Source organism: Taudactylus pleione, unplaced genomic scaffold (assembly GCF_031769625.1).
Source record: "Taudactylus pleione unplaced genomic scaffold, aTauple2 ptg000152l, whole genome shotgun sequence".
NCBI lineage: Eukaryota > Metazoa > Chordata > Amphibia > Anura > Myobatrachidae > Taudactylus > Taudactylus pleione.
Window position 1 is genome coordinate 426,280 of NW_028284554.1, and position 27,013 is coordinate 453,292.

Consider the following 27,013-nt stretch of genomic DNA (forward strand, 5'->3'; position numbering starts at 1 on the left):
AGCGCAGTCAGCCGTCTGTCACTTACCTGACCTACAGTTAACGGAGCTTCAATACACATCTCCCCCTTGTGGGGGGAGGGGCAGGAGACCCGGACTCAGCCGGCGGCGGGACCCTTTTCTTCCCCGAGCAGGAGTGAGTCAGTGCTGTGCTACACAACGGACCCTCTTAATAAAAGGGGGAGTTGTTTATATTGTAAGCTGTCCCCTCTCCTTAAGAGGGAAGCGCGCTCCCTTGCCGGCGCTGGTCCGCGCTGCATACTCTTAAAAGAACACCTCTCCTGCTAAGCAGGAGAGGAGAGCCTCAGCTGATGTCCACTGCTCCAGTGAAATGACTCAGCGCTGTGCTTGCCGGCTATTACTGCTGCGGAGCAATAAGGGGGAGAACCCTTACAAATGGCGCCGCTGTTGCAGGACGCGCCATAAGTGTTTGTTTAGGGCGGGTCTCGACGCCGGGTCCGTGCGCTGATTAAGACAGCGGGACTTAGTAGCCACAGCAGCCCGCCATGTGTGAGGAGGGCAAGCGCGATCGGCGCTGCTAACGAGCTCTCCTATGCAGCAGCGCCGACAGCCGCGTGGTGCCCACAGCGCGGCAGTGAGGAGGAAACCCGACTAAAATAGGCGCCGCTAGATTGCATGACGTGCCTCCAGCAGCCCCAGCGACGACCGGGGCTGTAATTTGCGCCCTCGCTGGTGACCCCCTTGTATCCGAAGTCGGGGAGAGGGTGGTGCGGGGCAGGGGAAAGTCGGCCCTCCTAACAGTGACAGTGTCACTGAGCCCAGCTATACTTCCACTGCTCCTGCTAATCAGGAGCAGTGGTCATACTTACAGCTGTTGCGGCCGGGAAGCTGGGCTGAGGGGGCGGAGAGGAACCCGGACACATGCCGGTGTCAGCAGTGGCGGGTCTTCTCGGGGTCCGATGACTCCTTTGTGTGTGCCCCCTCCTCAGGGTCACCGGACACAGGCTGCAGTAGCCGTGTGGTGCCCTTCCCGGCGGCTCCCACGTAGCAGGCAGACTGCCACAGCAAGCAGCCTGCCTGTCCTCAGCTGTAACTGTTATAAAAATTAAAAAATATGAAAAAGGCTGGAGACAGCCTGATGTGCGACCGGCTCTCTCGGGCACATTCTAAAAACTGGGGCTGATGGGGCATAGAGGGGGAGGAGCCAGTCACACTTCTAAATTATTTAAGGTGCCAGGCTCTACTCTACCACCGTCTATACCCCACTGTCTTGAACTCCAGTGTCCCCTAGTGGATGAAGGAGAAATAACTCAAACCATGAGAGATACACACACTTCTACTGAAACTGCTGCTTTAATTCTATTCCTTATATAATTATATCATATTATTTGTAGGTACACTGAAGTGCCAGAAGTCATGGTTTAGCAGTATGTAAGGTAATGGTAGGTGACATCACCATACTGTAACGTCTATGAAATACCCAGACCTGTATCAGTTGTAATCTGACATCTCGTGAGTCAGTATGAACACTGGCTAGGCTGCTCACGGCAAGGCGACATGAACTGGGCATGATAGTGGGTGCCAATGAATGGGACATTCCATTTCCGAAGTTGTGTTGACATTCAACATTAATTGATCTACTGTGTCACGTGTGTACAAGAATACTTTATGGAAGGCATTACCACTCACTGTGGACAGTGCAGTGGCCGACCACGGGTGCTTAACCATTGTGACCACCAGTTTCTGGCTGTGGTAATAGAAAAGAGATACTGGCTCAAATCACATTCAATGCAACAGTACCAGACACAGGTCAGTGCTGCGTTGTTTAGCTTCCATGGGATATGGGAGAAAAATACCCACCAGAGTGCCCCTATTAACACTACGACACTGGATGCAGCGCCTCACCTGGACTTGTGACGTCGCTTATTGGAACTTGCAGGACTGGCAACATGTTATGTGGTACGATGAGTCATTGTTCCAGTTACTTTGGGCTGATGATAGGGTTCGGGTGTGGTGCAGACCCCATGAGGCCATGGACCACAGTTGAACAACAAGGCATAGTGCAGGTAGGTGGTGGTGGTTCCATAATGGTGTGGGGTGTGTTCACATGGCATGGGTTGGCTCCGCTGGTCCACCAGAACACATCATTGAACGGTAACCACTATGTTGCATTGCTTGATGACCACTTGCAGCCCTTCATGGACTTCATGTACTACCACAGCGATGGAATATACCAGCAGGATAATGCACCTCGTCATCAGTCCAAAGTTGTCCAAAATTGATTCAAGGAGCAGTCTGGAGAGTTCAGACAAATGGTGTGGCCACCAGGTTCGCCCGACAAGAACCCAACTGAGCATTTATGGGACGTGGTGGAGAGGTCCAATCACACCCAAGATCCTGAACACACAAATATCAAGTAGTTGTGGAAAGCTATCCAGAAGGCATGGGTCAACATCTCTCCAGAGCTCTTGCGCCCACTTGTGGAATAGATGCCATGACGAGGCGGTCCGTCACGATACTAGGCATCTATCCCATAACCTTTGCCACTTCAGTGTCTATTTATTGTTTATTAGTGCCTGGTTTAGCACCTGTTTTTTTTCTGTAAAAAAAAGGTATTGAGCTTGCTATTCAAATAATAAATTGCTGCTTTAATGACAATAAGAAGATACCATGTGCCAGTGCTAGAAGTGGGAATACTGAAGTGGGGGTATGGAAATTTTAGTTGAATTTTGACAATGAGATACAGCCTCTGCACCTTGTACTACCTGCTTCCCTCACCCACCCTCTCTACACTTCACACTACCTGCTTCCCTCTACCACGCACCATGTACCTCATACTAGCTACTTCCCTCCACCCACCCCCTGCACCTCACACTACCTACTTCCTTCCCTCTCTCGCCCCCTCTTTCCATGTCCGGACTAGACTGTGCTGAAGGAGTCCAGTTTCTCCAGCTCAGCATCTACCCGGTAGTGGCGCTCCGCGAGCAGCTCAGCAACCTCGCTCCAGGCTTTAGGCTTGGTGCAGGCTGTGAATCAATCACAGCACGGACTGACAGGCAATCAGATACAGCTGCGTGGCTGCTTCTGATTGGCCACTCAGTCCACAAGCCGTGATTGGCTAGCGGCCGGCACCAAATTTCAAAGACCACCCCCACTGCCAATAATTTGTTTTGATTGGCCGCCGGTCTGTGATCTGTTTACGACTGGCGCCGGGATCTATCACTCGGTGCTCAGTCAAGCCAGTGCTGCTCAGAGATGTGTCTGCAGTAGGACACATCTCCACTCAATGCCAAGTCTGCCAAGCGGGAGGTTGGACATCGGCTGAAGTAGCAGTATGGCATACCGCTGTATACCGGCTCACTTCAAGCCTTGGCATGTAGAGGTAAGGCAATGCACTTGAGAAACTGTATTAACATTTGCATTGCTAAAGATCTGTTCCAAACTATTGTGCCTACTCAATTAAATACTTCAAAAGTTATTTTAAGCCATGAAATGTACCCCTTATTTTATTTTGTGACTTTTAAAGTTTAGGAATTTACAATTATCCTTTACTGAAGATTTTGTATATGTATTGCACCATACTAAAATTCCAATGTAAACTAACTTATTTAACTTTTAACTTCTAAAGTGTGTTTACATACAGTACCATAGGTTGGGGTTTCCCAAACTCAGCACCCTAACAGTCCAGGTTTTAAAGGATATACATGCTTGTGCACAGATGGTATAATCAAACAGACGGAGGTATTAATTAAGTCATTAGTGCTTAAGCATAGGTATCCTTAAAACCAGGGGTGTTAGGGTGCCTTGAGGACAGAGTTTGGGAACATCTGTCATAGGCTATTTACATGTTAGCCGCATGTAGACAGTACAGATAGGTTTAAAGAAGTTGTCTAAAATATACCTGATTTATTGCAGGCATGCCAGGATCTCGTCCAAAGGTAGAATAAGATGGTCGCTCATTTTTCCCTAAAAATGCATAAAACAGACAATAACTTGCAGTGGCAAATGCAGGATAGGGCCATCCTGTCTGAGCTGACTGGTTTTAGTTCAGATGTGGGCTCCATTTCAGATCTTTTGAGCAAGTTCGGGAATCTGGGGACAGAAAAGAACCTTGCACTGCCCTAGACATGGATGTACAAATTGGTCTCCTTATGTACTGGATAGTGTATTATGATACAGTATTAATAACTGACCCTACAGTCCATCTCACAGGTTCTCAAACTCGGTCCTCAGGACCCCAAACAGTGCATGTTTTCCATGTCTCCTCAAAGAATCACAAGTGAAATAATTAGCTCCATCTGTGGATCTTTTCAAATGTGTCAATGTTTAATGAATCCACATGTGCACGTGCTGGTTGACCTGGAAAATGTGACCTGTGTGAGGTCCTGAGGACAGAGTTTGAGAACCACTGGTCTATGTCAGTGCACCCATAACAGTGCAGGTTTTCCTGATCTTCTAGTTGGTGCACAAGTATATTCACTGTCTGACTCATTTTAAAAGATCAACAGGTGGTGCTAATTATTTCATTTGTGACATGGAGGGGATATTAAAAAACATGCAACTTTAATATTATATGCTATTTCTATTGTGGTCATCATGGTGTGGGCTAAGGAGGGGGTTCCCAGGCAACTGTAAAGCACCCCCCCTCCGTGATTTCCTATGACTTTTTTTGAATTTAAGATGCAATGAATATCATTCATTAACTAGACATTTTTGGGTCAAAGGATGTTAAAGATAATTATGTAATTTTTATAACTTTTATATTTATCTCCTAAACAATACCCAATATGTCTAACAAAGGACAAATGACAATATAAGTGAAGTGGAGCCTTTGACTGGGTATTTTTCATTTTTATAATGTCCTTCTCAATTTTGTTCTCCATACACTTACCCACAAGTCCAGATGGCAGGAAGGGAGCAGATGACAAACTGCCTTCATGGGAGGGTAGATCCCTGTGCTCCCCATAATGATTGGTATCTCCATAACCCTGCCATAAAATGAAGCAGGGATTAAAACCACATATGCAAAAAAGTAGTCAACGGAATATATATTTAAAAAAAAAAAAAAAAAAAAAAAAAAAAAAGGTTTACATTTTTTTTTAGGATAAAATGAGTTATGGTAAGAACTTACCTTTGTTAACTCTCTTTCTTCGAAGTCCATAGGGTCCACAGGGAGACCTTGGGGTGTAGGTGATGGAACTGAATCCGGGCACCACGCAGTTAAAAGCTTTCAGCTCCCAGGATGCATTGGTCCACTCTCCCTATACCCCACCCCTGAGCCACCTCAGTTGATAATAAGCCGGAGGAGAAGAGAGAAGGAAGACTGGTACACTCAAGAAACACACTCTCACAGAGAAGGAGACGGGGAACCGTTGACAAGCAAGATAGCCCATATGAAGCCAGGTGTTTCAGGGCGGGTGCCCTGTGGACCCTATGGACTTCAAAGAAAGAGTTAACAAAGGTAAGTTCTTACCATAACGCTCATTTTCTTCTTTAGGGTCCATAGGTTCCACAGGGGGACCTTGGAGATGTCCCAAAGCAGTCCTTTTAAGGGTGGGGACGCTCCTGCGCTGAGAGGAGAATCCGGCGCCCAAAGGAAGCATCCTGAGAGGCGAAGGTATCAAAGGCATAGAACCTTAAAAAGGTCTGAACAGTAGACCACGTGGCCGCGTTACAAAGCTGAACAGCCGAGGTGCCACGGCGAGCTGCCCACAGACCGAGTAGAATGAGCATTAGCAGAACAGGCAGGTCCGCCTGCGTGTAAGCTTCAGAGATAGTCATACTAAGCCATCTAGCCAATGTTTGTTTGTTGGCTGGCCATCCCTTCTTGTGAAAACCAGAGAGCACAAATAAGGAGTCTGATTTCCGAACGGAAACTGGTAGGGTCCACATAAATCCTGAGGGCGAGGACCACATCCAAGGAGGCCTCACCTGCCGAGAGGCCTGGTGATTGAAAGTTCTATACTATAATCTTCTGATTAATATGGAAACTAGAAACAACTTTAGGAAAGAACTCAGGGCGAGTGCGAAGCACAGCTCTGTCCTGGTGAAATATCAGAAAGGGAGAATGACAGGAGAGCGCTCCCAATTCTGACACCTTCCTGGCAGATGCAATAGCCAGAGGAAAAATAGAGTCTTAGCTGTTAACCACTTAAGTTCCACCGAATCTAGTGGTTCAAATGGAGGACCCTGGAGGGCCCGAAGAACTACTGCCAAATCCCAAGGAGCCACTGGGGGGACAAAGGGAGGTTGAATCTGGAGGACACCCTGGAGGAAGGTGTGGATATCCGGGAGCAGAGCAATTCTACGTTGGAACCACACTGACAGTGCAGAGACATGCACTTTCATCGAGGCCAGGCGTAGGCCGAGGTACAATCCAGCTTGAAGGACTCTGGAAATTCGAAACACCTTAGGGTCGTAATCTCTAGTACGACACCACAGGAAATACGTATGCCACACACTGTGGTTGATCGTGGCAGAAGCAGGCTTACGCGCTCTAAGCATCGTGTTGATGACAGAGCTAGAGAATTCTTTGGACCTTAGGAGGCATGTCTCAAGAGCCACGCCGTCAAAGACAGACGATCCAGGTCCGGGTAAAGGCAAGGACCCTGAGACAACAGATCTGGACGTTGAGGCAGCAGGAACGGAGTGTCGATGGAGAAACTCCGAAGAGCTGAGTACCAATGACGTCTGGGCCACCAGCAAGACAGTGCCTCCGTCTTGCTTGAACCACCGAAGAGCCCATGAAGCAGGGAGACTTAAGTAAATAGGTACGCAAACCACAAGGTCCATTTCACTGACAGAGCGTCCACCAAGCTTGCTTCGGTATCTCTTGTTCTGGACCCGTACACTGGCAGTTTGTGATTGTGTCGGGAGGCCATGAGGTCCACCTCTCGGAGACCCCATTTGTCCACTAGGAGTTGAAAAACCGCTTGGTGAAGAGACCATTCCCCTGGATGCATGTCATGACGGCTGAGAAAGTCCGCTTCCCAATTGAGAACTCCCGGAATGAACACTGCCGAAATGGCCGGGAGATGAGATTCTGCCCATGCGTGACACTTCTGTCATTGCTGCCCGACTTCGAGTGCCTCCTTGATGGTTGATGTAAGCCACTGTGGTGGCATTGCCGGACTGAACCTGGACGGGTTTTCCGTGAAGAATGTGCTTTGCCATCATGAGGGCCCTGTACTAAGCCCGAAGTTCCAATAGGTTGATAGGCAGGGATGCCTCGACCGTTGTCCTCCGGCCCTGAAAGGTATGTGGACCAGTCACTGCACCCCGGCCCCAGAGACTGGCGTCCGTTGTTAGGAGTGTCCAGTCCAGGATCCAAAAGGGGCAACCCTTGGTTAGATGAGACGTCAGTAGCCACCAGGATAGAGACAGGTACACCTCTGGACAGAGCAACATCGTCTGAGCCCTAATCCGGTGGGGTAATCTGCTCTACCTGGAGAGGATCAGCCCCTGCAGGGGCCTGGAATGAAATGGAGCATATTCCACCATGTCGAAAAAGGACAACATGGATCCTAGAACCTGCATTGTCGAGTGGACTGACACCCGACGACTGCGGAGGTATCTGCGTACTTGTTGCTGTAGCATGGAGATCTTTTCTGGAGTCAGAAAGATTCTCTGTTGGCGAAAATCCAGAAAAGCCCCCGAATGAACCATCCTCTGTGAGGGAATTAGGGAGGACTTTTTCAAATTGATTAACCACCCATGCGCCTGTAGAAAAGCAATTGTCAGTTGCAAGTGGTGGCGAAGCACTTCTGGGGCAAAGCACTTCTGGAGAACTCACCAACAATAGGAGGTCGTCCAGATTTGGTAGTAGCCGGAAACCCTGACTCCGCAGATGGGCCGCCATGACAGCCATAATTTTGGTAAATACCCCTGGAGCCGTGGAGAGGCCAAAGGGCAGCGCCCGAAACTGGAAGTGTTGCTGCAGTATAGCAAACCGTAGATGACGCTGCTGAGGAGGAGTTATGGGAACATGTAGGTATGCGTCCTGAATGTCCAGTGAGACTATATAATCCCCAGGCACCATAGCCAGTATGATGGAGTGTAAGGTATTCATCCTCAACTTGGGCACCCTGAGGAATTTGTTCAGAGATTTGAGGTTAGGTCGATGAGACCCATTCAGTTTCTGAACCGGAAAGAGTATAATAATAACCAGTTCCTCGTTGAGTTAGTGGAACTGGTACAATTACCCCTGCTTGCAGCAAGGACCATATGGCTGTCTGGATCTGCAAGGCTTTGGTCTTGTCCGAAGGAGGACCTGTGCAGAAAAACTGGTGGGGAGGTCTTCGAAGAAATGAGAGGGCGTACCCCTGAGAGACCACTTCTCTTACCCAAGCATCCTTGGTTTGACACCAGCACTGGGCGAACTGAAGAAGTCGGCCTCCCACTCTGGGGTCCTTCAGAGGGAGGCCCACCACGTCAGGCTGAGGGTTTATCCTCTGGTTTGGAGGCAGGATGTCTTGTGCTCAAGGCCTGTTTCTTAGGCTTGGCAGCCTTCTTGGCAGTGGACTGTCTTTGGTGACGAAAGGACCTAAAGGATGAGGTTCAAGACTTTGAAGGAGCAGATGCTGAAGGCAGAAACGCTGATTTTGGAAACAATCTTGTCCAGGTCTGGACCAAACAAAATCTCCCCATTATAGGTTAAGGCCTCCAGGCCTTTCTTAGAATCTGCATCCGCGGTTTAGACCCTGGAGGTCAGTAGACTAGCATCCAGAGCAGCCTCACTGATATATGCAGCTGCAACCCGGATGTGGCCAAGCAGTGACACCCGATTCTCCGGAGCTTCCGAGAGGAAGGAGTCCTCAAGTGCATTGGCCCAACTCTCTATAGCCTTAGATACCCAGGAGATAGCCATGGACGGCCGGCCAACAGCTCCTGAAAGAGTATATTGATTTCAGGCAAGTTTCCACTTTCCTATCTGTAGTATCTTACAAGGAAGTAATGGAAGGCATAGGTAACGTTGCACTTCTAATCAATTGTGTAACGTGGGAATCCACTGCAGGGGGTGATTCCCACTTTTTACAGTGAGCCTCAGGAAATAGGTAACATGAGGCCAAACGTTTTTGAGGTTGATACCTCTTACCAGGCATTTGCCAGGCAGCAGCCATGTGATCCACTAGCTGATCTGACAGAGGGAATACTGCCGAAGTCACCTTTATCTGTTTAAACAGAGGGTGTTTGGATTTAGGTGCTGGCTCATCATCCTCTATAACAGTGGTACTCAAACTCGGTCCTCAGGACCCCACAGTGTTCACGTTTTCCAGGTCACCCAGCAGGTGCACAGGTGTATTCATTACTCACTGACACATTTTAAAAGAACCACAGGTGGAGCTAATTATTTCACTTGTGATTCTGTGAGGAGACCTGGAAAACATGCACAGTTTTGGGTCCTGAGAACAGTTTGAGAACCTGTGCTCTATAACCAATACGAATCTGACCGCACACACCAAGGCAGGAATATTAATCCTTGACTTAGTCTCCGCATCTTGCAAAGGGGAGTCTGGGTTAGAGGCGTCAGCCACTTCTCCGTCATCAGATGACATCTCAGACTCTGATAGCTGTGTGGATTGAGATTAAAACACAGGACACTTAGCTGGCTGTACAGGTTTCTTCTCACTCTGTAACATGATCTGAATGGCCGTAGAGGAAGCTGCCAGACTCTGCACTGAAGTAGAGAAAACATCCACCCATGGTTGAGGTGTACCCTGTGGTAATCCCAGTGTGGGAATGACAGCCTGCTGTGACACAGGAGGGGTCTGCTTAATTAGCGGTAGTCCCTGCGAGGGAATGACAGGTTGCTGTGGTAACCCATAGGAGGAAAAGCAGCCGGGACCGCTAGACAGCCCGCAATGGAGGCCAACATCTAAGAAAAGACCTCCCAAGGAGACTCCTGTACCGATGTCGGGGGTATGAAGTACCTGGTGGATTATAACACCTCACACATAACCCATCCCGAACCAAATCCTCCTCACTGAAACCTGCAGTACATAATCTGCATTGCAGAATGGGTGCAGAAATGTGTTCATTACCCTTGTCAGACATCTCTGCAGAGTAATAGAACACACAATATGGCACTGGGTACAATGCAACCACGAGTATGTACTAATACTAGCAGGGAAGCAATATACTGGTCCTGTCTTATGCTTGGGTAAATTGCAGGGATTTGCTGCCTAAATATGGCACAGTGCAGCACACAACAGTATGTGACAGACCTAATTATATATAAAAATCTGCCAAGACTGAAACGAACTACACTGCTGTGTCCAGGAGTCTTTTTCCTTTGAAAGTCCCGTGAGTGCCGCTGTTTGCTTGTTTCTAGACTTTGGGTTTCCATATCTTCGGATGGCACCAGGGCAAATAACTTTATTACACTGTGGAGTGCCAGCTTATATTGACTATATATATCTATCATGTATGAACCACCCTAATAACACCTGTATTAGGGCATGAATTAGAGAAAGGGTATAGCCATATCCTGACAGATGAAAAAAAAAAAAAGAGAGACAGACAGGCGGCACTAGCACAAGTCACATACAATTCAGGAATTATTGCAAATTGGCACTATACTCAACTACACAGGCTCAGTGTCATGTAGGAAATAGTGCTACATACACTGACCCTGGGGAGAGGTATATAGAGGGACCGGATCACGCGCTGTCCTGGGACAGCTGCGACTGCACCATGAAGAAAATGGGCGTCAGAGACCTCAGAGGAGGCGTGGCCAGAGTAGGAGAATAGCTCAGAGAAGCCAGATCTCAGAGGAAAGGCGCCCTGAGCTGAGGAGCCGCTTAAACAGGGAAGCTGTCTCCCCTGGCTGATTATTAACCCATGGGATGCTGGTTTCCCGCACCAAAATGTCCCTGGTGGTCTAGTGGATCGCAAAGGCTGGAGCCTGCGTCCACACTTAGCCACCTCCGATCTGTCCCCTGAGACCGGACGTACTGACTGCCTTAACCCGCCTTACCTGTCCCCCTAAAGTCCGGTTGCAGTCTGTGCCCTCTCTGGGGGCCCTGGCTAGCGCTGACCCCCGGAATGCCCGCAGATATCCCCAGATCGGTACTGGCGTCGCAGCACCAGAGGGGTGACGGAGCGGCAGCGTAGACGTCCCTCGGACAGTCTGCTGCTGCGTGCTCTAGGTGAAGAAAAGATAAAACAAATCAAATCATAAAAATAATAGCTTAAGGGCTGCCTAAGTAGCCCCCCTGCGCAATGGTGACCAGACTCTGGCCAGGCACCAACGAAAACTGAGGTGCCTCTGGCACGGGGGCGGGGTATAGGGAGAGTTGACCAATGCATCCTGGGAGCTGAAAGCTTTTAACTGCGTGGTGCCCGGATTCAGTTCCATCAGCTACACCCCAAGGTCTCCCTGTGGAGCCTATGGACCCTGAAGAAGAAAAAGGAAAATTGTAAGGTGCGGTTATTTAAATTTTCAATTACTTTAGTTTTGGGTCTCTTGACTGTCCGCCATCTGTCCCACCATCTACATGGCTTTACCAGTTTCTATATTTACTTACTCTGCCTTGGTCAAATGTGGATCCATTATGATCACCAGGTCCCCAGGGCCCAGAGCCTGCTCTTTCCTCCATCCCTGTAAAAGAAACAAAGCACAACAATGTTACATTACAGTCAGTGTAATAAAAAACTGTTTAGACAAATATTTTACAGGTGTTTTTTTTATAGAACATTTCCATGTCAATATAGGAAGTACCCCAACCTTGTGATTTAAGGGTGTTGCAGAGAATGAAAATGCACTCTCTATTCTCTCCACTCATACTGCAAAGAGACAACCTGGGGAGCAACAGAAAAGCTATTTTTTTTATTTAATCTTTAGTAGATGATTGAAATAGCTGAAGCATATGTAGCAGCAGTTCACTATAACTATATTATTATATATATATATATATATATATATATATATATACACACACACATATATATATATATATATATATACACACACATATATACACACATATACATACATACATACACACACATATATACGTAAATAAGAATATAATTAAAAATTTAAAAATGTCATAGTCTAAGTTTGCCACCACAATTTTCCCACAACAGCTTGGGAGGAGCCTCAAAATATTACCATATTCTGTTTGTGTACCCTACTTATTATTCATCAAAGGGTGCGATTCAATTAGTCGCGGGGTTCGAACTGAGGGGAAAGCAAAAAAAAAGAAATATTGTCATACCATAATGGCTGGGAATCTGCACAGCTGCAGATCACGCAAGGTTCTGTCAGAACTGAATCAGCCTCTTAAGCTGGTTACACACTAAGATAGATCATTCCAACGGTGATCGGATCTATATATTGTGCGGATCGTATAGTGTGTACACCTGACTGCACATGCATATGGTAGTTCATCACATCGGCCCATCGGCTGTGCTGCACAGCCAATGGCAAAATGCAATTAACGATGCCATGTTGCTATACGCAACATGTAATGTTATATTGCGTCGTCGTACATCAGATTGTTTAGTGTACAGTTTATGGCCCACGCAATATATCGTTACATCGCTGGGTACACACATTGTATAGTGTGTACCCAGCTTTACTGTATAGCACAGCTTGCTTCATTCCCTTGCTTAATTCTTGACACTGACCATCACATACAAGGAATGGGGTTCAAATTCTGACAGTGAAAACCTGACGGTAGGAGATCCCAATGTGCGGTGGTAAGCATCCTAACTGTACCCTCTGCTCCCCCACCACCTGACCTTCCTTTAGGGGTGCCTAACCCTAACCTCCCCCCCTAGTGCCTAACCCTAACCCCCCCCCCTCAGTGTTCCTAAACCTAACCCCCTGTCCACGCACCCTAAACCTACCCTCTCCCTAAACCTAAACCCCCCATCCCCGGGCTACGTTTTACCCGATAGACGACGATCAGGATGGCGGGGGTCGGTCTTTCTGCGTTGGCATTTCCACGCCTATGTTAAGTCCCGTGTCGGTCAAGAAGTGTCAGTATTCAGACCGCCGGCATTGCATCCGCCGGTCTAATAACTACATCCCACATACGGATCAGTCCGCACGAACATGAATCAGACAATTGTGTCAAGTTACGACTTCAACAAGATCAGCATGTTCATTTACTAAGACGCATTGCAACAAGGCCCAATCCATAAGTCTGTGTTTGTAGCAAGGTGGCAATCACAGTCTGTGATGCTGTGATACATCTGTTTTTTTTTGACCTGTCGCGGTAACATGCATCTGCCGACTTAACTGTAGGGCGTGAAGGGGACAATTGAATAGCTCTGGGAACTCATTCCCGATGCTAATCAAATTGTGCTGAGTTAAATCGCCTCCTAAGAATTAAAGGGGGGAATTAAATTGTTAGCACTAGGCATCTAACTAATTGGTGTCTATTGGAGCAATTCAATTGTTGTTCCTATCAGACGCCCATTAGTATTTTACACGCTCAAAAGGACTGAGTTTAGACGCGAAAAGTGGATAACCCAGTCTAAATTCCTGGTTTGGCATCTAAATTACCATTCAGGCATCTAAACTAAGAACTTTTCACACTTTTTTTCACACCTCCGGAGGCTGTGAGAAAAAATGTGACTGCTGTGGCTAATGGGCATCTGACCGGAATAATAATTGAATTGCTCCTATAGACGCCCATTATTTAAGATGCCCAAAAAAGCAATTGAAGTACTATAGACTGGAGGGCCCTACTGCTTGGGTCCTACTCCAAGGAGAAAGAAGAAACATTATTGCTGGGCGAGGACAGATAATGTTATAGACTGTTGAGAAATCTTATAATGCAGAAAATGTGTTTGGGCCTAGATCTGTATAGTATTAATAGTTTATAAAGTTACATGAAAATCTAATTAGGTCTGCTTTTTTCCCCAATGAATCTGGTCACAAAGCACACTATTGCATTATGGTCTATGGCAGATATTTAGGCTTGCCATTTCATCCCTTTACCACACGTGAATAACAGGTTCTGTGGTGATTAAACCCAGGTGAAATGGAGACTTTAAGTCAGCCAGCCACAGACTCTTTGTAATTCATATGAACCCAAATTAAAGGGATGGTATGGCAAACCTACATATATTCTATAATTCCTTGACCAACCAGGCAACTAAACAGCTCTCATTGATGAAAGCAATTATGCAGAGAAACAAGAATATATGATCAGAATGTATATATTTTACTGAACATTTATAGGTCAGGTGAAAATAAGCATATATTATAGATAGGACATTTAATTAGAACAGATCCCTGTTAAATAGAAAGGGTTTGTACACAGATTCTGTGTACTATAAGATATGACATCTGCGTTAAACAATCTCTACTCACACAATCTTTTTTCTTCCAAATTTATAATCAATCCACGGTCATATCAGCCAGCATTGATGAGAGACTGTGCACACACCTAGTGCTGGGACTTAATGTCTCTAGTGCGGTATTGCTGGATATGCCATGTGCCTAAGCACAGCCTTCTGGGAAAACCCTTCCATCACCATTCCTAGAAATAAATCTTACAACTGAATGCTACCTACTGCATCTATCACAGGAGGTTACTTTATGCTACACAATACACATTTGAATGCAGACCCTCCAGCATGATTCTGGAGCTGGATCAATTGATTCAGCACAGCTTAATGCAAAAGAAACTAAAAACGGGAGCAGAACACTTTGTACCAGGTGAAAGGGATCATGTTGGTTGGTATGTAAATATTTGTCACTGCAACAAAAATGAATTGCCTCTTAAAATGTATTAAAAAAAACCTACACTAAAGTATATACTTAACACAATCACTCTCTGCTGCCTATGTAACCGGCAAAAAGATACCTTGCGTCTATTGGACCTTTTGTGCTAGCAACCCTCCCCACCCCCCCACTTTCCTGTCTTCACTCTAGAGAATTGGTGGTTTAATTGCTACCTAATTTGCATAATTATGCATATTAATCGCTGCAGCTCATGAATAATCATTATGTCTCCTTCGTGAATTTTATTTTCTAATCAATGTAGAGAAAGAGAAACAGACAGAGGAAGAGACAGAAAAAAAAAAAAAAAGACCGAAAGAGAGACAGATTTTATAAGGTTGAGGTTTGGTATCTTTAGTCACCCATAAAACAGAATATGTGATATTGTACAGTCAGTTATTGGGTAGACAGAGAATGAAATTTATCACACAACAAAAGTTAATAATGTAAATATGCCTGAACATGCAGAACAAGATTGAGTACCATGCAGTTGTCCATTTATACAGAATAAAAAAGCTACCACTTTTGTACATTCGCTTTATTAAAATGGTTTTTCGTTCTATACAGATAACCAAAATCTGCAATAATCATCTGTTCTTATACTATGGGGAGAATTCAATTCAGTGCGATGTGCTGGGATTTTGTGGGTAAATGTCATCTCTGCACAATCTTCAATTCAATTCCAAACTACCCGACAAGATTTACACAAAGAGGGGAATTCAATTGTTTTTGCATACCCTGGGATTTTTGCATGCCCTTTTCACATATTCAATTGTTTCTGTAGACAGACGTGAATGCATGCACCTGAGGTGGTGAGCTAAAATCTGAAAAAAGTTCCTGTTTTGGGCGCACTAAGCAGAACTTTGAACTGGTTTAGCAGCTTTATGCGACTAAACCTTGTCTATTTTGTTGCCAATGCACGAAAACTAGGAACAATTGATCACCACCGGTTTAGATGGTGGATTGGACACGCAAAGATAATGTCCCTCAAAATTTTTTTTATTTTTCCCCTCTAATCTCCCAGAGCATGGGAAAAGGTAGGGAATATGTATGTATGTACAGTCAGGTGCATAAATATTGGGACATTGACAGAAGTTTCATATTTTGGCCTCTATTCACCGCCACAATGGCTTTGAAATGAAACAAACAAGATGTGCTTTAACTGCAGACTTTCAGATTTAATTTGAGGGTAATTACATTCAAATCAGCTGAACGGTGTAGAAATTACAATGGTTTCTATATGTGCATCCCACTTTTTAAGGGGCCAAAAGTAATGGGACAAATTAAACAATCCTAAATCTAACTTTCACTTTTTAATACTTTGTTGCAAATCCTTTGCAGGCAATTACAGCCTGAAGTCTGGAACGCATAGACATCACCAGACGCTGGGTTTCATCCCTGGTGATGCTCTGCCAGGCCTCTACTGCAAATGTCTTCAGTTCCTGCTTGTTCTTGGGGCATTTTCCCTTCAGTTTTGTCTTCATCAAGTGAAATGCATGCTCAATCGGATTCAGGTCAGGGGATTGACTTGGCCATTGCATAACATTCCACTTTTTAGCATTAAAAAACTCTTTGGTTGCTTTTGCAGTATGCTTCGGGTCATTGTCCATCTGCACTGTGAAGCGCCGTCCAATGAGTTCTGAAGCATTTGACTAAATATGAGCATATAATATTGCCTGAAACGCTTCAGAATTAATTCTGCTGCTTTGGTCAGCAGTCACATCATCAATAAATACAAGGAAACCAGTTCCATTGGCAGCCATACATGCCAACGCCATGACACTACCACCACCATGCTTCACTGATGAGGTGGTATATTTTCGATCATGAGCAGTTCCTTTCCTTCTCCATACTCTTCTCTTCCCATCACTCTGGTACAAGTTGATCTTTGTCTCATCTGTCCATAGGATGTTGTTCCAGAACTGTAATGGCTTTTTTAGATGTTGTTTGGCAAACTCTAATCTGGTCTTCCTGTTTTTGTGGCTCACCAATGATTTACATCTTGTGGTGAACCCTCTATATTCACTCTTGTGAAGTCTTCTCTTGATTGTTGACTTTGACACATATACACCTACCTCCTGGTGAGTGTTCTTGATTTGGCCAACTGTTGTGAAGGGGTTTTTCTTCACCAGGGAAATAATTCTTCTGTCATCCACCACAGTTGTTTTCCGTGGTCTTCCGGGTCTTTTGGTGTTGCTGAGCTCTCCGATGCGTTCTCTCTTTTTAAGAATGTTCCAAACAGTTGATTTGGCCACACCTAATGTTTTTGCTATATCTCTGATGGGTTTGTTTTGCTTTTTCAGCCTAATGATGGCTTGCTTCACTGATAGTGACAGCTCTTTGGATCTCATATTGAGAGTCGACAGCAACTGACTCCAAATATCACACCTAGAATCAACTCCAGACCTTTCGCCTGCTTAATTGATAATGGAATAATGAGGGAATAGCCCACACCTGTCCATGAAATAGCTGTCGAGTTGATAGTCCCATTACTTTTGGCCCCTTAAAAAGTGATGCACATATAGAAACCGTTGTAATTCCTACACCGTTCACCTGATTTGGATGTAATTACCCTCAAATTAAAGTCTGCAGTTAAAGCACATATTGTTTGTTTCATTTCAAAGCCATTGTGGTGGTGAATAGAGGCCAAAATATGAAAATTCTGTCAATATCCCAATATTTATGCACCTGACTGTATGTATGTATGTATGTATGTATGTATGTATGTATACACATATATACACACACAGTATATATTATATATAGATATATACACATGCATACACACATACAGTACATAAATCATTTTTTACATTACAAATGTTGGGTCAGTGTAGAACCATGGGTCACTTTAGATGGGAGATCAGATGCAAAAAAACAATTGAATTAATTTAAAATAAATTATGGCAGGGTTCCCCAAACGTCCTCAAGGTACCCTTAACAGTCCAGGTTTTAAGGATATTCATGCATGTCCACAAATGGTATAAAACTGACTATAATAGTTAGGTACTAATTAAGTCACCTGTGTGAGCATGGATATCCTTAAAACCTGGACAGTAAAGGTGCCTACATACTTGGCGATATTTTACCTGATCTGGCCGATTCCTACGCATCGGAACGTCAGATCGTGTAAAATATGCTCAAATCTTGAGTCCCCACTCATGATCACGTCCCCGCTGGCCGCACATCGCATCGTCAGATCTGCCAATCTGGAACACTATGCACTAAAAAAAAAAAGAAAGGATGCACGATGTATCGTTTGTACATACACCAAATCATGTACCAAATCGTGAGCAGGACTGCCGTGGAACTGCCGGGAGGGTTTCAAGAAAATCGTACACATTGCCGGATCGGCAGCACATCGCCAAGTGTGTAGGCACCTTTAGAGTGCCTTGAGGACCAAGTTTGGGAACCATTGCATGCATTATGGCCAATACTGACATGACAGTTTTCAGGTGAATTTCTCTAAAATGCTCAAATATGTAGTAAATGATGTGGGACAGGTATGTGGAGAGGATGCATTTATAGGAAAGTGCTTTTAAACTTGCAGGTGTGAGTTGAGGTTTTTCCCAACATTTTGTAACTTTGTCCTAACACACTGAAATATTTTCTGCACACCAAAATACTGTACAGACTTTAAATTTGCTGCCTACCATTTTTCTACAATTACCAGAAAATGTAAAAATCAATCATTTGACACCTTTTAAGAACTTCCAATACTTTGCTTAAGGTCGCTAATAGCCTTCTAACACTGTTCTGCTATGTTATTTGGCACTTTTGGAGGGTTTAGGGTAATTTCCCCACTTTTTCATCCACTACTCCCTGGTTGCATACTGCACACACATGATACTGTCTCAATTCTCGGGAATGCCAAATTACAATTGAATTGTGATAGATGCAGGGGCGCGTTTCACGAAAATGAGTTGTGGTAAGGAATATTATGCAGCAAATTTGTGCTCGCAAGCCCCTGTTGAATTGAATTCCCCCCTAAACTTGTAGACAACTACACAGTGTTTCTGTTGATTTGTATTTCAATGGCGCAATTGTCCCTCACTTGCGCCCGACGGCGCTATTCAATTGTTGCTCCTGTCGGGTGCGAACATCTGCCACCCCAGGGGTGGGGAGCTGAAATGCGCAAAAAGTTACCCAAACTGCACTTTTCACAATATCGTGCAGCACTTTGGTTGGGTTTAGCAGTTTTACGCGGCTAAATCAGACCTCATTGGGTGTGACCGACGCGATATAAGAATCAATTGAGTATCGACCGTCAATCTCCCTTCACTTTAGACGTGAGATCGGGTGGGATAAAACAATTGAATTGCACCCCAAAAGTCAGTATCCATATACATTTTGCATTACCAATTTTATGCTGCATAAGAATTCAGAAAATCTCCCTTTAGTCAGTCATGCACAGGTCAATTACTTCATGGAATTTATACCAATATACAACAAATTAATTACTATTAATAGTTTGCTTGTGGTCAACCTTTTCTGTGATAGCTATATACTTAAGACAGAGGTTCCCAAACGCTGGGGATCGGCACGATGTAGGTGCTATATCGTGCCGTGTATGGGCACGATATCGTAACTGATATCATGCTGCGCGCTCTCGCAGGGTTGTACATCGCATCCCCAGGTCTTCCTGCAAAACCATCTGATTTGGGATGCGATGTACGATCCCATTTAGATGAAGGAGGGGGAAGCCAGCATATCGTGCGGTCTACGGAGCCCGCACGATTGCCGGCGGTGACAGCACGATCTGTCTGCCGACGGATCGGCAGTCACCCTACACAGTGCATCGCAGAGTGTATGGGCACCTTAACCCTGTACTCCCTCATCTGATCAACTGTCCAAAATATCCTTTAATATACTTCTGTATGAATATGCCTTATTCACCCCTCCATCTAATTTCGGTTTGTTTTCATGGTGATCAAATATGCAATTTATAATCTATAATATAGTTGTCTTAGGTATCCAACAAGAAGTTGTACACTAGGGCCGTGCCCCCATCCCTCCTCTCAGTGGCTGCTATTGACAAAATAGCGTGAGCCACCTCCCCCCCGCTCACATATACTCAAGGATGGAGCACTGAGAACTGAATGGAGGCATGCACCCCCCCTCCACCTTTATAGCTGTCACTGGCTGCCTGATGCCTGGATATAGCCTTTCTACTACCCCAAGCATAAGGACATTTCCTGTCAGCCCCCAAAGCCAGAACACGCCACCCCCGAGGTCAGCAGACTAATTCTGGGTACACACTAAACGACATGTGTACCCAGCGATGGGATGGACGACCCCCTCCCCCCCTGCCGACGGCCCGACATATTGGGCGGCCTGTACACACTGGATGATCTGTGGCCCAACCGCCCGATATGTCTGCCCCTGCCGCATCTAGCTGCATGGGGTCGTCAGCCGCAGGTCTGATTGGACTGTATATAGGAAAGATCAGACAATACGACGGACGACCCCACGGGAGAGCGCACAGGACGATTTGAACAATTTGACGTTCCGATGTGTCGGAATCGGGCAAATCATTTAAAAAAAATTGTCTAGTGTGTAGTGGCCTTTAGGCCGGTACACATTAGACAATGTCTAGTGTGCCTGACCTTGTCAGTGATGGGACCCAGTCGGGGTGCCGGCATCGGCAAGGCAGTGACAGCGGGGGCCATGCTGCATTCGGCAGCACGGTCCCCACTAAAGATATCGCTCATCGGATCTGCATGCTGGGCCGATGGTGGACGTCGCTGATGACGCGCGGAAGAGCACATAGTCAGCAACATAGTGGGTACACGCTAGGCGGTGTCCAATATGTCGCTCCGATCCGCCGGATCGGAAAACATATCATCTAGTGTGTACCCGGTTTCTCTGGTGTTAACATTTCAGTGTTCTTCATACAGGTGCAAACCATTGACAGACATTTTCTACATGCACTATCCTTATAAAAAGCATTTGATAAGACATTGCATTACAGTTGTTCTGGATTTCCCATGGAATGCATTACCCTTTTGACTTGATATTTCTTTCCTATTTCAAGTGCACTCTAATTGTTTTGGATTCTCTATCTGACTAATCATTAGTTAGGCATATCATATAACTAAAAAATAAACCTTGAAAGTTGTCTAGGACTTAAACTGAAGCATAGGTCTGCTGAACACATGAAGTACCAAATACACAATGTTAAACTAAGTATTTCACGTTTAGGACGTGAGCAGCCAGAAACGCACAAAGATACTTAAAACTAAAAATCCATGGCAAACGGAAAATGGAAAGTTAATAGAATTTCATGCAGTTTATACAAGGGAGATAAAATAAATATCAAAATATCAAGGGAGATAAAATAAATAGCGGACAATTCCCGGGGTTGCCATGTATGTCTGAAAGGTACCTACCCGGGAACACATTCCCAGGTGGCCGACTCTTCAATCGACCAGGGAATTTCCTGGAACTTAAGTCCCGGGAAATTACCCTGCTTATGTCTGAATGGTGCTACCCGAGAGTAGCAGCTTTTACATTGAGATGGCAGCGCAGAGCCGCTCACCACCCCCCGCGCTGGTGGCTGTGTCACTGTAGATCAAGTCAGTGGCACAGGACCCCAGCCGGATGCTGGAGACCGCCGACTGGTCTCAGCCATAGCGGGCCACCCACACTCCCACTGGACCACCAGGGCAATAAAAGAAATAAAACAATGAATTTAATAATAAAAATAAAAAAAATGCTGCATTTTGATTGGCCGGCTGCCGGCAGCACTTTGATGACATCATCAGCGTCAGCCGGAGGGGGGATAGGCTAGGAGGAGGAGAGGCAGGTAAGCAGAAAAACCCGGCTTATGTCTGAAAGGGGTCTACCTGGGAATTTCCCGGGTAGACTATGTAGTGTGAAAGAGGGGTCTCGATCAAATACTGGGATTTTGCACAGGAAAAATTCCTGGGTTTGAGCAGGAAATTTCCCAGGTCGTATGTCTGAAAGGGGTATCAGAGGAACCCATCATGAAGGGAAAGTCAAGCCTGTGATACTCCAAAAGATAATGTATAATTTTCTTCAGCATCTAGAGATGTGTATCTCTAATCTGTTAACGCCAGTAGAGATTGCACCTACATTACATGGCCATACACATGTGGACATCCGTTCTTATATGTGTGTTTGGAAATTTCAGCCACACTGAACAGTTGAATAAAGTCAGTTTATCAAATTTCTGCCTTTCTAGAGCTGCCCCAGTAATGCAGATATTGAGAAGTGGAAATATCTAGGAGCAACAGATCAGCCGTGAAGCACCAGTCCACACACACACACACACACATCAAACAGGACCACTGACTGATGAAGCATATAAAAAGCCTGTTTTCCTTTGTCACACTCACTACCAAGTTCCAAACTGATTTTGGATAAAACAAAAAAGAGATGACTATGTGCGGGTGTAGTATTATTCATATCCCGACAGCGGAAGCCCGGCAGAAGTGAAGATCCCAATCGCTAATTAGGCAAGTTTGACTAACCCTATTTTTCCCCCTAACCCTCCCTTAGGGGTGGCTAACCCTAACCCCCCCTTCCCGCAGCCTAACCCTAAGTCTCCCGGGGAAGTGCCTAACCCTAACCTAACCTTCCCGGTGGGGGTACCTAACCCTAAGTCCCCCCTAGGAGCCCTGACACCTAACGCTCCCCCCGCGGCTGTCTGCACCCGGCATACCTTCGTTCGGTATGCCTGGTGTCGGGCTCCCGGCGTAGGTCCAATGACAGGTGTCGGGATTTCGACGCCTGACATTAGTATCTTGCCGGGATTTGACAGTCGGCTTCCTGACTACATCCCCTATGTGCAACACCAAACAAATGCTGGAGTGGTGTAGAGCACTCATTTGATTTGAGTAGTGGAAATGAATTCTGGAGTGACAATTCACACTACACCATCAGGCAGTCTGGCAATGAATCTGGGTTTTGGCACAAGCCAGGAAACGGTTTACTGCCCAAATGAGCAAGTCTAACTGTAAAAAGCGGTAGAGTAAAAATAATGGGGGGAGGTGGTGGGAGCTGTTACCATCTAGTCAAGTTTTCGCTGACAAAGCTTCAACACTAACAGTGGCAGGTTTGATAGTTCTAACACAGTAATTGTGATGACCTTTTAGACCATGGATGGGGAACCTTTTTTCTGCCGAGGACCATTTTTATATAAATGACATTATTCACGGGCCTGGTGCAGGCAACGCCCCCCGTGTGAGGTCACATGGGGACGGGGCCACAATCGCCAGTGATTACAGTAATGCCTGGAGCATTCCGAGGATGCTCGGGGAGCTGTAAGGGCAGCGGTGTGACCGTCTGAAGCATCCTAAGGACGCTCCAGGCGGCACTGCTGCATAGATTCTGGCCACAGGGTGCCATTATATGCACCCTGCTATCCAGTTCAGGTAGCAGAAAAAAAAGTTCAGAGGGCCAGACCAAATAATTCTGGGGGCCTTATATGGCCCCCGGGCCTGAGGTTCCCCATCCCTGTTTTAGACTATCCATCAAGGATACCTTACTCATGGCTAGATATCCCTTTTAATCAAGCAATTATGCTTATCCAGTGTCAGTGACAAAGCAAACCCACACACAAAACAAGGCAAAAATGTAGATTCAATCCAGAGGGTGGGTGGGGGGGAAACAGTTCTATAAATGTATCGTTTTCTCTGAAAGCAGGGCACTGATGAAATGCAGCATGTGCTAATATTCAAGGCATCCTGCAAAAGGAGAGGGTATCCGGTCATTAGGTCTAGTAAAAAGGTAGACAATACAAGTTAGACAGGCAATAGGTCGACCGGGTCTGAAGGTCGACACACTAAAGGTCGACAGGGACAGAATGTCGACACAGTTATGGTCTACATTTTTTTTTTAAAAAATTTAGGGTTAGGATTAGGCAGTTATCGAAGGGTTAGGCACTTACTCTGACGGTTAAGGTTAGGCAGTAGAAGGGACGGTTAGGGTCAGGCACCCACCCCGACGGCTAGGGTTAGGCACCAAGAGGGAGGGTTAGGGTTGGGCATCAAGGGGAGGGTTAGGGTGCAGATTAGGGCTAGAGAAAAAAAAATCGTGCCGAACCACTTCCAGTCAACATAAATTTATTTCTAGCCGCTATCGTGCCCGACGGAGCTATTCTATTCTTGCTCCTGTCGGGCGCGATCGGCTGCCAGTGCTACATTTCAGCTCACACCCCCTGGGGGATGAGAGCTGAAATGTGCGAAAAGTGACATGTTTGGGCGCCCAATCACTACTTTTCGCGATCGCGCCCAGCACTTTGGTCGGGTTTAGCTGCTTTACGCGGCTAAACCAGACCTCTATGGGCACGATCAGCGCGAACATCTTGGACAATTGTATAGCGGCCCGCGATCTCCTGTCACTTTAGACGGGAGATGCAGGCCGCGAATACAATTGAATTCCGCCCTATGTGTGTAAACCTTTAAATGTAGATGAGATAGAGAGAGAGAGAGAGACATGTGCAGAGAGAGAGAGATACGCAGAAAGATATACACAAAACACACATGCACGGGATGACGGCGGTCAGAATCCCGACACCTGGACACCCTAAACCTAATCCTCCCACCCTAAACATAATTCTCCCACCGTAGTATCCAACTTTAACACTCCCCCCAACCCAGCTACTTACCGTCGAGATGCCGGCGCTGGGATTCTGACAGGTGCCAGGATTCCGGCGCAGGGATTCTAAGCTCCAGCATCCCCTGTGTCGGTATACTAAATGTAGCCCACGCGCAGAGCGGGAGGGACCCAAGCACAGAGCGGGAGGGAGAGAGACATGCACAGAGGTATTAAACAAAACTGAAGCATACCAGTTATAAAGTGTTGCAAAAAAAAAAAAAGACATACATACAGTTATGGTAAAATCGGAGTGAAATTATGACTGAAATAATATGAGATATGGTAAGAACTTACCCTTGTTATCTCTATTTCTACGAAGTCCATAGGGTTCCACAGGATACCTTGGGGTATAGGTGTGACGTCAGTCGCAGGGCACCAAAGAGTTAAGCTTTCAGCCTCCCAGGATGCACTAGGTCCCCCTCCTATACCCCGCCCCCGGGCCAAGGCACCTCAGTTAGTTACCAAGCCATAGGCCGGAGGAGGAGAAGGAAGAGAGAGAACAAAGATCTGGACACATACAAGAATCACATTCTCACCAGAGGGAGACGGAAAACCGGTGACCAGAGCAAAGCCCATCTGCAGCACAGGTGCGACAGGGCGGGAGTCCTGTGGAACCCTATGGACTTCGTAGAAATAGAGATAACAAGGGTAAGTTCTTACCATATCTCATATTTTCTACTTCAGGGTCCATAGGGTATCCACAGGATACCTTGGGGATGTCCCAAAGCAGTATCCTTTAAGGGTGGGGACGCTCCTGTGCAGAAAGGAGAATCCGCCGCCCGAAGGAAGCATCCTGAGAGGCGAAGGTGTCAAACCTGTAATACCTCACGAAGGTATGGACAGAAGACCACGTAGCAGCCTTGCAGATCTGAACTGCCGAGGCACCACGTCGAGCTGCCCACGAAGGACCCACAGACCTAGTGGAATGAGCCTTCAGAGAAGGAGGGACCGGTAGGCCTTCATGAAGATAAGCTTCAGAAATAGCCATACGGATCCAGGCTGCCAAAGTTTGCTTTGAAGCAGGCCAACCCTTTTTACGGAAGCCAAAGAGGACAAACAAAGCGTCCGACTTCCTAAACGAAGAAGTGCGGTCAACATAAGTCCTTAAGGCCCGCACAACATCCAAAGAGGCCTCACCCACGGAAAGACCCGGTGAGTTAAAGGCCGGAACAACTATTTCCTCGTTAATATGAAACTGGGAAACAACTTTGGGAAGAAACTCGGGCCGAGTGCGGAGCACTGCCCTGTTCCCATAAAAAACCAAGAAAGGGGGTCTACAAGAAAGAGCCCCTAACTCAGAAACACGTCTGGCCGAAGCAATGGCCAGAAGGAAAACAGTCTTAGCTGTTAGCCATTTAAGATCCACTGAGCCCAGTGGTTCAAACGGCGGTCCTTGGAGAGCCCTCAGGACCACAGCCAAATCCCAAGGCGCCACAGGTGGAACAAAGGGCGGCTGAATGCGGAGAACACCCTGCATAAAGGTGCGCACATCCGGGATTGTAGCAATCCTACGGTGAAACCAGACAGATAGGGCCGAAACCTGTACCTTCAAAGAAGCAAGGCGAAGCCCATGATCTAGTCCCGCTTGCAGGAAGGCGAGAATCCGAGACAGACGAAACTCCCGCGGTGCATAACCTCTCGGTCGACACCACTGGAAGAACGTATGCCACACGCGATGGTATATCCTCGCGGAAGACGGTTTCCAAGCTCGTAACATGGTACGCACCACAGAGCTGGAAAACCCCCGGGACCTCAGCATGGCCGTCTCAACAGCCACGCCGTCAAAGACAGCCGAGTCAGGTCCGGGTGAAGGCAAGGACCCTGAGACAGAAGGTCCGGTCGTAGCGGCAACCGCAGAGGAATGTCCACGGACAGACCCTGAAGGTCTGAGAACCAGTGCCGTCTGGGCCACGCGGGAGCTATCAACAGGAGCGTCCCTCCTTCCTGTTTGAATTTCCGGATTACCCGTGGAAGAAGGGAGACCGGAGGGAACAGGTATGCGAACCGGAACGTCCACCGGACGGACAGAGCATCCACCAGAGACGCCCCTTCGTCTCTTGTGCGAGACCCGTACACCGGCAACTTGTTGTTGTGCCGGGACGCCATGAGGTCGATTTCTGGAAGACCCCACCTGTCCACCAGTAGTTGAAAAACGTCCGGGTGCAGGGACCATTCCCCCGGATGAACGTCCTGGCGACTTAGAAAGTCCGCCTCCCAATTGAGCACTCCCGGGATGAAGACCGCTGATATGGCCGGAAGATTGCGCTCCGCCCAAACCAGGATCCGAGAGACCTCTACGAGAGCCGCCCGACTGCGAGTTCCTCCTTGCCTGTTTATGTAGGCCACGGTGGTAGCATTGTCCGACTGGACCTGCACCGGGCGACCCTGGAGAAACCGCTGTGCCTGCTGGAGAGCATTGAAGACCGCACGGAGTTCCAAGATATTTATTGGAAGCTCCGCTTCTGTCGGCGTCCACCTGCCCTGGAACAAGTGTGGACCCGAAACTGCTCCCCAGCCCCGAAGACTGGCGTCCGTTGTCAACAGGAGCCAATTTGGAACCCAGAACGGACGTCCCTTGTTGAGGTGGGTCGTCTGTAACCACCACGTAAGGGACAGGCGAACCTCCTGGGTGAGCACAATCGTCTGGGACTTCAGAGACTGAGTCAGCCCGTTCCACTTGGACAGGATCAGGTGCTG

The 27,013-nt window shown here is 46.7% G+C and overlaps 1 protein-coding gene across 8 annotated transcripts in view; it reads right to left on the minus strand.

The window, feature by feature from the left end:
* Positions 1 to 27,013, minus strand: part of TCF3 (transcription factor 3) — a 185,313-nt gene that overhangs the window by 77,422 nt on the left and 80,878 nt on the right. For all 8 annotated transcript variants that reach the window (XM_088474290.1, XM_088474289.1, XM_088474292.1 and 5 more), the window contains exons 5-7: positions 11,484 to 11,557; positions 4,850 to 4,946; positions 3,860 to 3,924 (exon numbers count right to left, since the gene is read on the minus strand). In XM_088474290.1, the coding sequence (XP_088330416.1) occupies positions 3,860 to 3,924; positions 4,850 to 4,946; positions 11,484 to 11,557 (236 nt within the window). The remainder of the gene's footprint in view (positions 1 to 3,859; positions 3,925 to 4,849; positions 4,947 to 11,483; positions 11,558 to 27,013) is intronic.